Source organism: Rhinichthys klamathensis, unplaced genomic scaffold (assembly GCF_029890125.1).
Source record: "Rhinichthys klamathensis goyatoka isolate OS25496 unplaced genomic scaffold, OSU_Roscu_1.1 h1tg000412l_1, whole genome shotgun sequence".
Lineage (NCBI taxonomy): Eukaryota > Metazoa > Chordata > Actinopteri > Cypriniformes > Leuciscidae > Rhinichthys > Rhinichthys klamathensis.
In genome coordinates this window covers 258,797-274,955 of record NW_026606912.1, presented here as the reverse complement: position 1 = coordinate 274,955, position 16,159 = coordinate 258,797, and the positions used below count along the sequence as shown (strand labels likewise).

General features: G+C 39.0%; 1 protein-coding gene across 1 annotated transcript; it reads right to left on the bottom strand.

Moving 5' to 3' along the window:
* Window positions 1–728: 728 nt before the first annotated feature.
* Window positions 729–15,765, bottom strand: exo1 (exonuclease 1). The gene is made up of 14 exons (XM_056235094.1): window positions 15,722–15,765; window positions 15,093–15,317; window positions 14,852–14,971; window positions 14,638–14,761; window positions 14,290–14,427; window positions 12,144–12,356; window positions 4,784–4,971; window positions 4,501–4,603; window positions 3,994–4,216; window positions 3,657–3,888; window positions 2,864–3,407; window positions 1,924–2,007; window positions 1,585–1,772; window positions 729–973 (listed from the first exon to the last, which is right to left on the bottom strand). Exons 2-14 carry the CDS (start codon window positions 15,251–15,253, stop codon window positions 895–897), a joined length of 2,397 nt encoding a protein of 798 aa, XP_056091069.1. The 5' UTR covers window positions 15,254–15,317; window positions 15,722–15,765; the 3' UTR covers window positions 729–894.
* Between the last annotated feature and the right edge of the window lie 394 nt (window positions 15,766–16,159).

Here is a 16,159-nt window from a genome sequence, read left to right as displayed (position 1 = left end):
CACTCACAAAAATAAATGTTTTATATATTTACGGTAGGAAATTTACAAAACATCTTCATGGAACATGATCTTTACTTAAAGGGGAACTTGGCAACTATTTCAACTTAATAAAACCATTTAGAAATCATTTGAATGGTTTAATAACCTGTTCTGGTGAAAATAGTGACTTTCTCCGCTCCCCCCAGCGTTCCCAGGCGGAAAACCAACCTTGCAACATGGGGACTAACGTCCCGGTAAGTTGGAAATAGGAAGTCTCGTGAGAAGCGAGAACGAGCGAGAAACACGAACTGCTTTATGGCAATTCGACATAATTCTATAATGCTGTGTATGATGTACTACCCACTCGGTAGACATAGCTCCACACGATAAAGTTGGCCGGCTCTGATAATAACAAATGCACATGAGCAGCGTTAGAAAGGGGGAGGAGGGTGCCGCAAGTGAGGTTTTCTACGACAGTGTTGTGAAATATATGCCCCACAGCTGTAGGGGGAGCTCGATGAGAAAACATGCGACAACAAAAGTGAAAATCAGCGAAGAAATGGCTAGAGTTGCCAAGTTCCCCTTTAATAGCCTAATAATTTTTGGCATAAAAGAAAAATCGATAATTTTGTGAATATACCCGTGCTACTTGTGACTAGTTTTGTGATCCAGGGTCACATTTAGAAAGCAAACATGACCATGGTTAGAGAATCATGTTTTTTTAATTACCTGAAATGAAACAAAATTCATAATTATAATAAAATGTTTATTTTATTTATGATAAAAAAAAGCATGAACATACACAGTATGTTTGAAAGACTGGCTGTTACTCTTAACAGAAACAATTATTTGATTGATAAGATGACATCATTCTGCGATGATGAGAATCTCTTTATCTGCTTCAGTCGTATTTCTTTAAGTCGTTTCCATCACATTCTCCCTGACTGGTGACATCGGCTCTCCTTTCTTGGATGCGCTTAACTTTGGATTGTCCCTTAAATAAACACATGCAGAGACATTTAATTACATTCACATCAAAGCATGGAGCCACTGACAACTTAATGTGTTATATTTCAGTCTGTTCCTATGTAAAGCTATCATGAAACTTTAAAATATATCACATAAGTCTCACTACTTTTCAAATGCCAAAAGTAGGAGAGAGACGCAGCAATCAGATATTTCTCCAGTTTCTCTTCAGCCCTTGAATTGACCATGTTTATTTCATATGTTGATTAGCCCTTCCCCCCTCAAGCCTACCTCTAACCCTTAATATTCATCTCAGGTCGCAACATTGCATAATGGGAATATATTTCCTTTCAGAGTGAAATAACACCACCCTTCTCTAAACTACTACAATGACTCTCACTTTACCCAAGCAATCAGTTACACCTCTGTTGTTCACATCTCAAATGGGTTACCGCACCACTCCCATTAGTTCAGTCTTTTTGTGTTAACATGTTTATCCTGCTGCCTCTGCTGGTCGCAGCTGGTACTAACAGCCATGAATAAACAGGAAAATATGAATTGGAAAGTGTGAGGGCTTGTCTTCAGCCATATTGAATCATTTAGTTACATAAACACATACTTACAAACAGGCGAACTTACTTCTTGAAGCTGAAGGCCCCCCAGAGGCCGCTGATGGTGGCCTGCAGGCCTGGACTGTTCTCATTGTTGACACTATTTTTTTTCCCACTCGGTTTCTTCCTCAGACCGCTGGGCCTGGCGGGAGCGGAGGTCTCAATTTTACCACTTTTACCCTGCCCACTAGGACGTTTCCGGGACAACCCTGAAACCTAGAACAAAGGTGTAGGAAGTCAGACTGAGGGTGGAGGTGGGGGAAAATTGCATCAATGTTACATTTTTTCCCCTCCCCAATACTGTATGCAAGGTGTCAGGAAATGGAAATGCAGACTGTGGTTTTGGGTCATGATTAGACGGACGTGCCTTTGTTCTGTTCAGAGCAGGCTTCAGCTTGTCTGTGGGAGAACTGCTAGCGCTGTTGGAGACATCTGAATCGCTCTCCTTTTCCTTCAAAGAGAATAAAAAAGAAAAGAGATAATCAGATTTTGACATATTTTCTGAAAATGTGAGTGGTTTGCACGTGGAAAACACCTATGATCCTGGGGGCGTTGTGGGTGGTTGCAAAGGCGTCGCTTACTGGCTTATTACTGACACTGTTGTGATGCCTAATATTAGGAATTTCTGATCAACTTTATTATCACGCTATATAAACTATATTATTTAGACGCTATGGCTGATAATTGATAAATGGCAGATAATAAAATTACTATAAACTATACTATGTCTAAATAAATTACAAATAATACACAAACTAAAAATCAATAATTTTAATGATATGTGAATTCTAAGTGGATTTAAGCATCACAACATTATAATGTACAGAATAAAAATGAATATTCATTATGAATTGTGCTAAAGACACATTTAACAATGTTATTAAATTAGTTTTTTGAAGATTATTCACTATAGAATTTCTATGAAGTTTCCAGACCTGCACAATAATACTAATTAATACACATTTTAGCAAGCACATTAATGGGATAGTTCACCTAATATGAAAAATCTGCAATCATTTACATTCATAATATTACTTATGTGGAATATAAAAAACATCAAAGAATGCTGGAAACCAAACAGGTTTAGTTACAGTTGACTTCCATTGTATGAAAAAAAAAAAAAAAAGAAAAAAAAAAAAGAGACATTTCTCAAAATATCCTTCACGTGCCACAGAAGAAAGTCATACAGGTTTGAAATGACATGAGGATGAATAAATGATAACAGAATTTACATTTGTGGGTGAAATATATCTTTAAAATATATTATAAAAAAAAAAAAAAAAAAAAAAAAAAGGAGATTTACTCACCTTATCAGACTTGTCCTCTGTGACTAGGGAGTCCTCCACACCAGCTGAGATGCTGCTGGACTGAGAGAAATATGCACTGTCCTGAGACGGAGGAGACCCAGGAGATTTCTCTGCATCTTCTGTGCCCTCTACAGGAGAGGACGAGAGAGAAAGCCCAGATCTTGCACAAGAGAAGCTGCCCTTCTTTCTGTGGAACTGCTGCAGGGTGGACAACCCTGAAGGTGTGGAGGATGACCGGTGTCTGTCTGTGCTGACGGTGGGTGGATGTGAAGCAGATTTACTGAGTTCTCTGGTGCTTCCTGACCAGCTAAAGGCTCCAAGACCCAAACTAGCAGGCCTGGCAGAGTGAGACGGAGATGCAGGTGGGCTGGACAACTCATCTTTGGCCTGATCTCTCTCTGAGTCAGGGTCCTGACACAGTGCTGGTGTGTCATTTCCAGATTGTGAGGCACACATCTCTAAGGACTCCATAGGCTGAGGTGAATCTTGTTTTGGCGAGTCTTCCTGTGCCTCTGTCTTATTGGATTCACCATGACAGAAGAACCTGATGGAGATGTCAATCATATCATTATTGTCAGCAGAGGTTAAACTGGGATTTTGGAGGTGAAGGAACAACCAACAGGTCTCCCAATACATGTGGTACTACATATTTAATGCCATTGTGCCACATGACAGTCAGGCCCAATTTAACCCTTGATTGTGTGTGTAATGAGAAAATGAAGGTCTAGCAGTAGTTATTTGTGATAGCAACAGTATACATTCCTTTGGTAACTTTCCCATCATGCTCTTGTACCTGCTGCGTGTGCCCTGCTCTCCAGTGCCCTCTTCTGATCGGTTCCTCCACTGCAACAATGTTGCAAAGCGATTTCGACGGCGAGACTCTCCAGCTGTGCTGTCACACCCCTTCTCCTTAGAGACACTTGTGTGGGTGGTCAGAGTCTCAGCAGTGGGAGGAATTTCAGGACAACGTCTCTTTACACCTGCTGAGTACTGCCCTAACAGGTCGTCCACAGATAGACTTGTGTCTTTCCGGAGAAGAAAAAAAAGGACAATTTTACATATCTGGTGTCTTATTAAATTAATCCGTCCCATCCTTAAGACTCATATTCATGGCACTGAGGTCTGCTTACCTTCATGGGGTCTTTTCACCTGTGATGGTCTCTGGGGCAATTTTAGACTCTGCACGCTGATGATCCTCTCTTTGCCCCTGGTGGGAGGGGGTCTTTTGGGGGAGGAAGGACTCTGTGGCTGGGGGCCACCTGGTTCATAGTTCTTGCTCCAAATACTCATCTGCAATGAGCCACTTTTGTCACATCTGTCATTCCAAGTACTACTGCGAGCAGCTTTAGAGGGCTGGAAAGGAGGAGAGGTAAACCTCAGGTATTGTGCTACAGTGTTGTTATTGTTAACAAAAACTATTACAAATTGTTTGAAAAGTGAAATCAGAAATAAAATAAGTGCTGAAAAACTACTAAAATTAAAAATGTTACATAACTGAAATAAGTTAAAGTACTAAAATTGCTAAAACTACAACAATAAAAACTAGGTATATATATATATAAAGCTAAAATAACACTGTTTCACTATGAAATGAACCAAAAGTTCAAGCAAAAACACATTTAAGATGACCACGTTACCCGAGTGTGAGGTGCGTCAGGGTTGAAGTCATCTATCCTTTGCATTGTGTTAATGTCTAGATTCCCAAGAGCCATTTCGAGCCCACTCTCATCTCCTACATTACTGTATTTACTTGATTAAGTTAGAAACAGAGCTTTGTAACACCAACAAAAACATTTACCAAAGTTTAGAAACAGCTACAGAATCTGTAATGCAAAAGCAATTTAGTGATTCTTTTTAATTAAGTGAAAATGTAAGATAAGGAGTTTGTGTTTTTTAAATATATGACGGCATAAAAGATACGTTCCTGCATAGCTGAGAGAAGCAGGGTCAATGTGATCCGGGTAAGGGTTCAAAGGAACCACCTTCCTCTTCAAGGGGTCAAAGACCAGTTGATACAGAAATGTGTTGTCGGCTTTTGTGAAACCCTCAATGTACTCATTTGGCACAGAGATGTCCATCTTCAGGTACTGACCCATCTTTTTTATCACCTGCATGACAGATAGTTTGTTTAGTTACATTGAATCGCTCTCACAATTCTGCATTTATTTCCATAATTAAAAGGATGTTCAGATTCTCCACTAAAATTTGTTTTAAAATCACAGATGGGAAAATAATTAAGTGCATTTGTGTGTGATAGGGATGCACTAATCAGGATTTTTTATTGCCGATTCTGATGTATTTGTTGTTTTGCCCTTTAACATGCCAAACTGAACTTAAAGGCACACTATGCAAGAATTGTACCTTAATATAACAGCTTCAAAGTCATGTCGGTGGTAAACAAACTCATAGTAGGGCGAATCATCCTGGTAGTAAAGCTTTTGGGGGATGCCGCTGGAAAAACCAGCAATGCAAGTTTGAGAGGAGCGCCCCCGACAAATCTCGCAGAATCACAACATGCTTTACGGCAACGACGTCACACACATCAACAACAACAACATATGAAGCACGAAGACACTTGCGCGCATTTCCGACGTGATACTCGACGATGGAAAAAGCAAAGAAAACGTGGTCGGAAGAGACTAGGAAAAGGAAAAGAGAAAGAGCCTGATTCAAAGAGCCATTCACCGGAATGAATAGAGAGTCTCCGCAACGGCGATAGATTGAAGAGCGCGTCCGAGTGAAGACTGCACGCCACAGAGAACACTGTATCCATGACACTGATAGCAGCGGACACGAGCGCTCAGCTTGAGTTCAAAAACACATTTTAGCGCTTGATCTCTTATTTAATGCAAAGAATGCACACTATGCAAGATTTGTACCTTAATGTAACAGCTTCAAAGGGGTATCAGGCCGTGAGTGCAGAGACCAGTCTACGGCAGAGACGCTCTGCGTGAGTGGTATTTACGACAGTAACGCTAAATACAAGTACTCCGCAGCAACTCTAGGGGTCGCTGTTTGACAAAAACGGAATTCCTGCATAGTGTGCCTTTAAAAAAATATCTGTTCCCAACAAAGATGCTGCACACATGTAGCATCAGGCCCGGCGCCACGAGGGGGCAAAAGGGGGCATTGCCCCCTCAGATCTGATTTGTGCCCCCTCAGTTTCATTTTTGTATTTATGGTTACAAATGAAATGTTTACCTTTTGAGCGGTACGGTCCCATATGGGATGTATAATGTTCAGTGACGTGACATCACTACCAGATTCGCGCGTTGGTTGGCACTGAGCCAGAGACGGACGAGCTCAGCGCTGTCATATCAAAACTATGCTGTTTTAACCTCATAATGTTTATTTTAGGTTTCAGACATTGAAATACACATAAACACTAGTAAAACAATACATTTGGAGTTTGTAAAATACACATATCTGTGTATTTTATTTTTATTTTTTTAAATACACATGTCTGGATGTCTGTGGAAGCAACAATCTATTCAAATATAATTAGCCAACATGTGTTATTCATATCAGACAAACGTAGTGGAAGTGACTATAAAGTTTACTCTATTCTTCTCACAGTTCACCGGCCACTTTCTTACATATATTTCGGGAGAAACTGATGACTGACGTCTGACAGGACTCTCTGAACTGCGGCGCAAATAAACATGGTTACGGGCTGGCGCCCATCTCACGTTATAGATTATTAATAAAGGTTTTAAACGACCAAACACACTCACTTACACATTTTTGACAATCGGAATATCAGATAGTTGATGACATGGTAAGCAAGTTTGTGAATATTTTGAATAAAAAAGGAAAAACGAAATAAAAGCAATACACATCTGTCATTCATTATTGTGGCTGCGGTGTATCACGTGACCAATATGACGCGTTGCCATGGAAACATTAAGGGGGAACGTTCTAAAATAAAAACTCACTCTGGGGAGTCAGTTAGAATATTTTAAACTTAAGCGTGAAAGAGTTTATATATGAATAATAAATTATGCTGGCTTATCTTTTTATTACGCGGTTACCTGTGCAGTTGCATATGGGGTGTTTTATGGAGCGCTGCATTTAAAAATCTGTTGTTCCAAAGCGAGGTGTGTATTGATTGTTCATTGATGGTATAAAGTTAAGCCCCCTTAACAATTTCACATGCCCCCTCAGTCATTTTATCCTGCAGTCGGGCCTGTGTAGCATGAGCAGATGGTTTTGATTTACATTAGATTGTAGAATTTCAAGATTTAAAGCAAAAACAGAATAATCTGACTTCAGATTTGTGAAATTATGCTACATAAGACACACCTGCACAAAACAAAAACCACAGATGGACTGAATAAAATTGCCAATTCACTCTCTGACAGTAAGTGGCGCTTATGGAACAGCAGCGGTTTCTTAAAGCTGGGCTACGCTTATGAACAGGCATTATACGGAGGTAAGAGGAAAAGACAATCAAATGCCATCAAACCTTTATATAAACCCCCACCCCCAATTCAATATTTATATTTTTCTTCCTATATTTTGAGCATCGCAATCAGTGAGCTTGCTGTGGTACAGTATTTGCTCTGCTGGCGCGTCTGTGTTCTTTCTTTGTGTCCGTATTAAACGTGTTCTGTCTCTGGCCAGTGTTAACATCCTATTTACAGACTTAATAATATTTCCACACAAATTACGTTTTGGGAAATGATTGCAATGCAGTTTGTGCTTAAAGCTCCAGTCCGTAACTTTTTTAAGTGAAAAATAATCCAAAATAATTATACTAAAAAAAATCTTATTCTGCCAGTGGTCAAAACTATCTGCTTGCCATAGCTAGATTCAAAACGGTTAGCTTGTAATAATGATTTTAATTCCAGTGGTACTGGTGGGTTTCCGCGGGAAATTCGAGCATGTCTTTGCGTCATTACGTCACACCCGTACACATAAAGAAGGAGTTTCGGCTAGCCGGCTATACTGCGCGTGACGAGATGTTTAGATGTATAGGCTTTTCTCGCAGCACTTTACATGATTAAACTTATGGCATCCAGAAAGATCCAAACAACAATCATCAGTGTCAACTGGAGATTCAGCAGTTATAAAACCCAAAAGACTTCGTACTTCGGATTTAAGGTGGCTAGAGAAAGAGAAAGAAACCGGCTCATGCGAACACAAGGATTTAAACATCAGCGGGGCTTTTGAAAAGTGCGTGAACTCCATGTTTTGAAGGGGTTCAAAACAGAAGAAGAGACGGCTTTTTTCTGCTGAACAAGTAAGTTAAGACATTTCAATAGTTCAATCGTGTAACAGTACGTTTTCTTAATTCACACAGTTATGGAGTTTCCTTTGTTGTGCCTTTCTCGTTTTGCTATTATGGAGAATATGAATTCTGAACTACACAGGTAACCATAAAACACATTAAATTTAACATTAGTCACGCAATGCTGATGTTGTTAACCTGAACAATTTGAGAACAAAGTAGGCTATAATTTGCACGGTTGCTGTAAATCGCGTTGATTAAATCTAACGAAGCTTATCGTGTCGAATGCTTTTCCCCCCTTAGTTGGTCAGAACAAAAATGGATTTTACTTACTTGTTCAGAAGACATTTTCTTATAAAAATTCTTATGTTGGTCAAACTTTCAAAAAGTGAATCTGTGATTCTGTATGACAGTATCCACACAGCGCGGTGACTGACAGCAGCACTCGCCTCAAAGCACTGTGTTCATCCGCGCTGTTTCATGCCGATTTACAACCCACGTAAAGATAATAATTCCGCGAATCACTGCAGTTACAGATTTCGAACAGAGAGATGGCGACAAAGAGGAAAAGATACGGACTGCAGCTTTAAGTCCGGAATAGAGATCGGCCAAAATAAAATGAAACAACGCCCAGTTCTGATTTATTATGCCTGACCAGTCATAGCCTGAATATGAAATAAGCTTCAAATTATAAGGTGGTTAATTGAGCATAAACTAAGGATGTCCTGAGCTGATCTCAAAGATTGGTATTGGGGCCGATTAAGCATTTTTTTAACTGAATGATATCAGTTATCCTAAGCCTGATCCTTTATTTTACATCAGCTGTCATGCCGGGGTAATGCACTTTCAAGTGGGCTTGCCAATCAGCGACCGCCATTACAAGGAAAAGAAGCTCAAATGTGCCTGTGATGCACAAGAACCAATGAGGTCTGTTCTAGCGCGTCACACACAAACATTCAAGCTTTCGTGTTTAGCATACTCGATGCACACTTTTGTCACTCGAAAGTCTTTTTTTTTTCTTTTTTTTTTTTTTTATCTGACACACTGTTGCCACAACGTGTTCCTGTGTTTCGTCCTGCTTCGGACTTGACTGAGAGACTGGCATTCTGACACCGCAAGCGTCATGCTTTCTAAACTTAAATCCATTTTTTCACTTTATGTTGTAATTATTTTGCTTATTATACATATAAAATACAAGAAATTTATATCAGTAGTCCCGATATACTTAATTGGGACAACAGTCTGTTTACAATATCTACCATTGTAACATGTTTACATATACAAATGTCTTTATTCAGTGTGTGGATACTCCCCTGAGAAACTTTCTGCACGGCCCTGTATACACTGGATTGATTTTATTAACTTTAAATGTACTTGAAGTGTGCACCAAGCACTAGGAAAATACAAGTATCAGATTGGGACTCGGTATTGGGGCAGACACTCAATATTCAATGACTTGGATCAGGGGCACAAAAAACCTGATGGGATATCCCAAGCATGAACGCAGTGTTTCACTTTGAAATCTTGCCAGAGCTAGAGGGACGTGATAAAACATGCCGTTTCAGTAATATGATCAGTAGAGCAGAAATATATGTGCACATATTAGGGCTGTAACGATACGCGATATAAAACCGAAATTGTGATACACAGAGCCACGAACCTGTGTCGCGGTGCGAGAAGGCAGAATCGCGACACAACCCTTCCAACTCCCAGAGTTATCCTTCCCGTCCAGATCCAATGCTACCACATCTTCAAATTACTATTAGTATTATTTGAAGTTAACATTATAAAATACGTAGACCTACACCACAAAATTAGTTGAGGATAAATTATTTAAAATTGGGCAATTCCAGCGTTATGGACGTGACATTTGCAGTCAAAACTTGAAATATAAATTCTCAGAAAATGCATTTAATACCAATATATTGAAAACTTCTGTTTATATATCATACTCCCTTAATAAAGGAGTCCAGACATTAGAAAAATATAAGTCTACATATGCATTTTATATTTAATATGAGGGAAATACACATGCGTTACGGACGTGACACAAAAAATCTTTAACTTTTAGGTGGCAAAATATTTTTAGCAAACTCACTGCACAAACCAAAAGTAATACCCTACTACCCACCAGATGAAGAAGGGTTGGCTCTCCACAGAACATAAAATATTCATTTTATTTTTTGTGTTCGCATTTATGAGGCCCGGACATGTCAGTTCCCGGTTACAGACGTGACCGCTCTGAAAGCAGCACTAAAATACTGCTTTAAAACTTTCACAAAGACCTCAAAAAGAAAGCACAAAGCCTTTCTTTAAAGTGAATTTCGTTTTGTATTAATTGTATCTTAATTTTAATCAATGTTTCAACTCAGCATAGCCTACTTGCCTCACAGACCTGAGAAATATATCTATTATATACAGAAAGCTTGAAATCTCTACTTTTAAACAGGACAATTCAAAACGAAAGAAAACTATGTAATCCATATGAAAAGTGCATTTCTCTCCAGCGTGTTCACTACTGCAAAGATCGCGAATCATCATCGTCAACTTCATCTTTGCAGCCGACACAGAAAACACTTGTTTATTAATAAACAATTAAAATGTCTCCTTGCTATATTTGACATATTCATAATCATTACTTTTCACGGTTCTTTGTGACAGCTTTTAGCTGCTTTATTGGCACCCTTACATGTTACATGAACGCGTCACCATCGAAAACATGTAATACTCACTATAATTAAATACTCAGTGACTAATCCCAACCAAATATTACAAAAATGTTTAATTGTTAATTTAGTTTAGTTTTGTTTGTTTTTCAACTGTATTTTGTTACAAAGAAAACAGAAGTGTTATAGCTTTGGCTATTTATTTATTTATTTTACTTGGGTAACGTAGACTAACCATGTTCCATACAACAATGATGTTCCGTACAGATTAACTTTAACCGCTGATCGCTGAATAAATACTTCTAGGTCATACACAAAATGCATATCTGTGTCATCTTCATTTCTCCCTCTTTCATCCCCGATCAAAACAGAGACACTCCAGCTGTTTGTTCCAGTGATATTTCAGTAAGTTTGCCAGGTGCGCCCACTTCGCTTGAAAATGGCCCGTGGGCAAGCTATACTTCAGACAGCGGCTTGGGTGGGGAGACAACTAGAGCAGCGAAAATGTACATTTCAATTTCATTTATGCTTTTCCTAGTATAACAGTCTTTATTAAATAAATATTATGTTATCACAAATTGTTAACTATATTACCCTTTTGTTGACTAAATGCTGTGAAATGGGAATTTTTAAACGATTTCGGCCGATGACCGTTTGGCGCCACTCTCAGGCAGCACGTCTGTCAGCAGTGCAGTGATGATGTTTATATTCATAAAGGGTCAATTAAGTTAATATTAACATAAATTGTTACATGATTGAATATTTTAACATTAAAATTGATCAGTTAATTTTCCATTTTCGCCGTTGAAAATAACTTATTCGCTCTGTACGGAACACCATTATAAGCCTGTACGGAACATCGTTAACGCTTATCATCTTCCGTACACAGGTGGAGGAGGTAGTTTTCCCCACTTTTCTCAAAAACTATTGGTCCAAAAGACATCAATCAAAGTGTGGACCAATCAATTGGTATTCCCCCGGAGAATGATCACACAAACATGCTAGTCTTGCTCTCAGAAACGGAGGAGTGGTCGCTGATGTGCGGTGATAGGCGAAAAGTGTACGGAACACGGTTAGTCTACGTTATATATTGTTAATAATTTGCATAGTTAATATTGTTCTTTGCTGTTCAGTTTATACAGGTTTTTCAAATGTTATAATAAAAACACTTTTTTCTCTCTCAAAATCTCTCTCTTTTTTTTAAACTCCCCCAACCCCCCCCCCCCCCCATCCACTCCACCACCCCCCACCCCCGGATACGAACTGAATCGTGGGTCAAAAATCATGATACGAACAGAATCGTGGGTTTGGTGTATCGTTACAGCCCAAGCACATATGTAACGATTTGCTGTTACATGTTTCTAACCTATTTTTTTTCTCTCACCTTCAGAATATCTGGGTTATTTGCCATCCTGAGAAGCTTGCATGCCTTTCCGAGACCGATGCCGTACAAAGACGGCAGATAGTCGCAGCCAGAGAGGATGCACATGTAACGGAACTTCTCCTCTGTGAAGATGTTGCCAAGCGACTTGCAACGGCCCAGGTGACACTGTTCAATCTCCAATCCATTACCCTGTTTATCCATCTTTAAAATCACCTGCAAACAATGCATAACAAATAAAACACTGAAAACTAAATTAAGTCACTGTCCCAAATGTCCTCCAGCATGTCAGTCAGCATCCCCCAGTGATTCAAAGGTTTATAATTCAAGTTAATTTTTCTAATTTTTTAAGTCTCAGGAATACAATACAGAAAAATTGTAAAATACAGTAAAATAGCAATATTGTGAAGTATTATTACAATTTAAATAACTGTCTTCTATTTTAATATGTTTTAAAATGGAATTTATTCCTGTGATGACAAAGCTGAATTTACAGCAGCCACTTACTCCAGTCTACAGTGTCACATGTTATTATCTTAAGGCTGAAATACACTACACAACTTTTATGTCTCGTTTCCACCGAGCGGTAAAGTACAGTACGATTCGGGACAGTAAACCATGATCCGGCTTGCGTTTCCACTGCCAACAGTACCCTTACTTGCTAGGAGTGGTGTATGCCGGAAAGTAGCGATCGACATCATTGTCACAAGACAAAAAACATTGTGTTGCAATGGTATTGTGTTTCAACTGTATATTAAAAAAAATGATAAATGGCGCCTCTTGTGTTATCATTCCCCATTGTTGCGTGTGCAAGTGACCTCTGTCAAACAATTGACGTTCTGCAGTGAGGCTAGCTCCACCCTTTAGGTACCGGACTACTGTGCTAGGTACCCCAACGGAAGGGTCCAAAAAAAATAGCAACGGTACGGTTCTGTATTTTGGTACGATTTGTAACTTCTGACAATCGAAACGGAAATAATTACGTACCGTGCTCTACTGTACCGTACCGCTCGGTGGAAACGAAAATCTGAACAGTTTTTAAAACACTAGGCATCATACACTTGCCGACTTTGTACATGGTTACAGAGAAAAACTGGTCATCATACACTAAACGACCAAGGATCATACACTACCAGACTTTCAAATTGTTCCGAACACAACAAACGCACATGGAAACACTCGCCTTGTCGCTAGGAGACGCATGTAAATTAGCAGGAGATGACCATAGTAGTTGAAAAAAAAAACTAGCCAAGTGCATTTGGATTAGGTCTTGGGTGAGTAGACGCGGTCAGTGTGGACTCTACAGATTACAACAGGGGTTAGAGGTGAATGGCGCAGTTGTTCTGTCTATGTTGTTACCATCAATATATTAATTAATCACTGTTTACATTTAATGTAATCATTAATAATCAATCATTCGCAACTATTGACATTCAGGCTAATTTTCCACTTATCCGAGGACAAGTGTCAATTTCGAGCCATGGATAATGAAGAATATGAACATAAAAATGAATGAATCAAGATTTACCTCAGAATATGTTCTGCTAACTATCTCAAGACCAAGCTAACGGTATACATGGTTGGTTTAGCTCTGATGAGATTGCTGCCTGTCTCCATTTCTTCACAAGCTTTGTGACTTCGTGCCTTTGATTTCTATTGGCTAGTCAGTGTATGTGACTGTACTGTAATGTACTGTGTTCAGTTGTAATGCGTAATACACATTATGCGTTCTAAAATCAGCTCAAAATATCAAACATGTTTTGATATCCACCGACTGGATGGAATCATAGTCTGAAGCTAAAAAAAATCAAGAGTCTGTGCCGATCATACACTACACTAGTATTTTCTATTAATTCTGTCAACTCCGACTGTCCATATTTGCAGACTTTAGGCAACTAAATGTTGACTTGTACAGACAGCAAATCGGGGCAAAAATCTGAGCAAAAGTTGTGTAGTGTGTTCCAGCCTTTAGACAAATTTATCTTGTTGAAAGGACGTTTAAATACTTTGACTGGAAAACAAACAAAAAAATACAATACTTAAGACATATTCGTTTTTGCTATGCAGACTTGCATGACACCAGCGGGTGGTCACTAGTCATTGCAAGTGTATTCTTTATCCTCAATTAAGAGCCTCTGCACTCAGATACCTTTTTGCAGCCAAAGGCCAGCAGATCTGAGTCCTCTGTGATCACTGCCTGAGCGATATCAGATTTGTTCAGGAAAGCTAACTGGGCGTCTGCTTCATATGGAGCAACAACACAGTCCACTCCACGTGTCCTGGCGGCCTGAAAAACAGCAAAAAGATGCAAATGAAAAGATGCCAACAAACAAAACGAGAGGAAAATCTTCATTGTTCAGTGTCTAATATTGTGTTATTAATTACAACATTCACTGTCTACTAAACACATACTAGTAAAATTACTTCAATAAATGTTATTTGACTGATTCCAAAAGAAATATTGTTAAAAAATATCAGGTGCGTGCAATGGTCTCACCTTAATGACATCATGTGCCATTGATGGGGTGATATTAACACTGCGGGTAAAACATTCTCTGGCTTCTGATAGCTTACCCTCCCGCAGCAGCTGTTTGCCTTTCTGCAGATTTGCCTGTCGACGCCTGTTAGTAAAATATATATGAAGTAATCTTAATTGTCAACTAACTTAATGAACTTTTCCCCCTGTATTTTGCTGAGTTCGAACTTCTTACTCGCGCCGGGACTTCTCCACATCCTGTTTGGAGGGCAAGTTGCGTCCGTCAAACACCAAGATGGGCTTAACACCAAAAGAAAGCAGCATGTCCACAAACTTCATACAGTAGGATACATACCTGATGGACACAAAGAATGTTAAAATGAAAAATGCACATTTTAACCTGCAAAATTATGTTATGCATTACCGAACAACAACTTAATTACTTATATTGCATGCAAATAATTGAAACAACACACTGATCTGTAGGTTCCCCTTTAGCAAGTTTCTCTGCACATGAAAAAGCTCCTTTATGCAGCCAGCAGTATGTGTCTACCGCCACTGTCTGTCCCCGATACTTCTTCACACTTATGGGCTCCGAAGCGTCTTTGATAAACTGCAACAGGCCTTGAATTCCCATGTTGTCTGTCTGGAAGGACAGGTGTCTGACTATGTTGGTTTATCAGAGCCCAATCTGAGCCACTCTATCAGATGAAGAGGGAAAAAAAAAGAAAAAAAAGTCCCTGATCATTGATGTAGCTGCTAACGTTAAACAGATATGGTCTGAAAAATACATGATCCACTGTAGAACATAAACATCCTTAAAAGTCAACAGAAAACATTCCCTAACCGTCCAACTGCGACGACGATTGAAAAAAAAGATAACCATTTACATACAAAAACTTGTAATACATTTAATGTTTAATTCATCTGTCCGGAAGAAACTGTAACCGCCAAATCCCTCCAAAACAAAACACACTAAAAATTCTCGCGAAACTAAAACGATTAAACTCCTCGAGGAAGAATCAGGGCGCTGTAGCTAATACCTTAATCATTTATAATTTAAACCATTGAACGTTTTAGTATTTCAAGTATAATAAACACTTACCAAGAGCTTTTACTCGCGCTGTAGTGTCTGACTGCCGTTACAGCAGACCAGACAGAGCTTCGACTTTAGCGGCAAAACGTGACATCACTGCACAGGAGCCCTATTGGTCAGCCTGGCACAGACAGCCAATCACAGACCAGAAATGTGGAAGAGGCGGGACAAGGAATTTCACAACATCGGAACTCTCTATTTTTTGACAATATGATGAATAGGTCATTAAAATATTATATTCCATTAAAATGATTGCAAAATAAGTCAGCTTGGAATTTGATGGAAAAAAGGGAAGAACATGTATGATTTATTGTTTCCTTTATACTATATTTTATAATATACTACTTATATATTATGTGTAAGTTACATATTATTATATATAAAGTATCTGACTGACGTTACAGGGGTTCGACTTTAGCGGCAAAAACGTGACCCAGGAACACTATT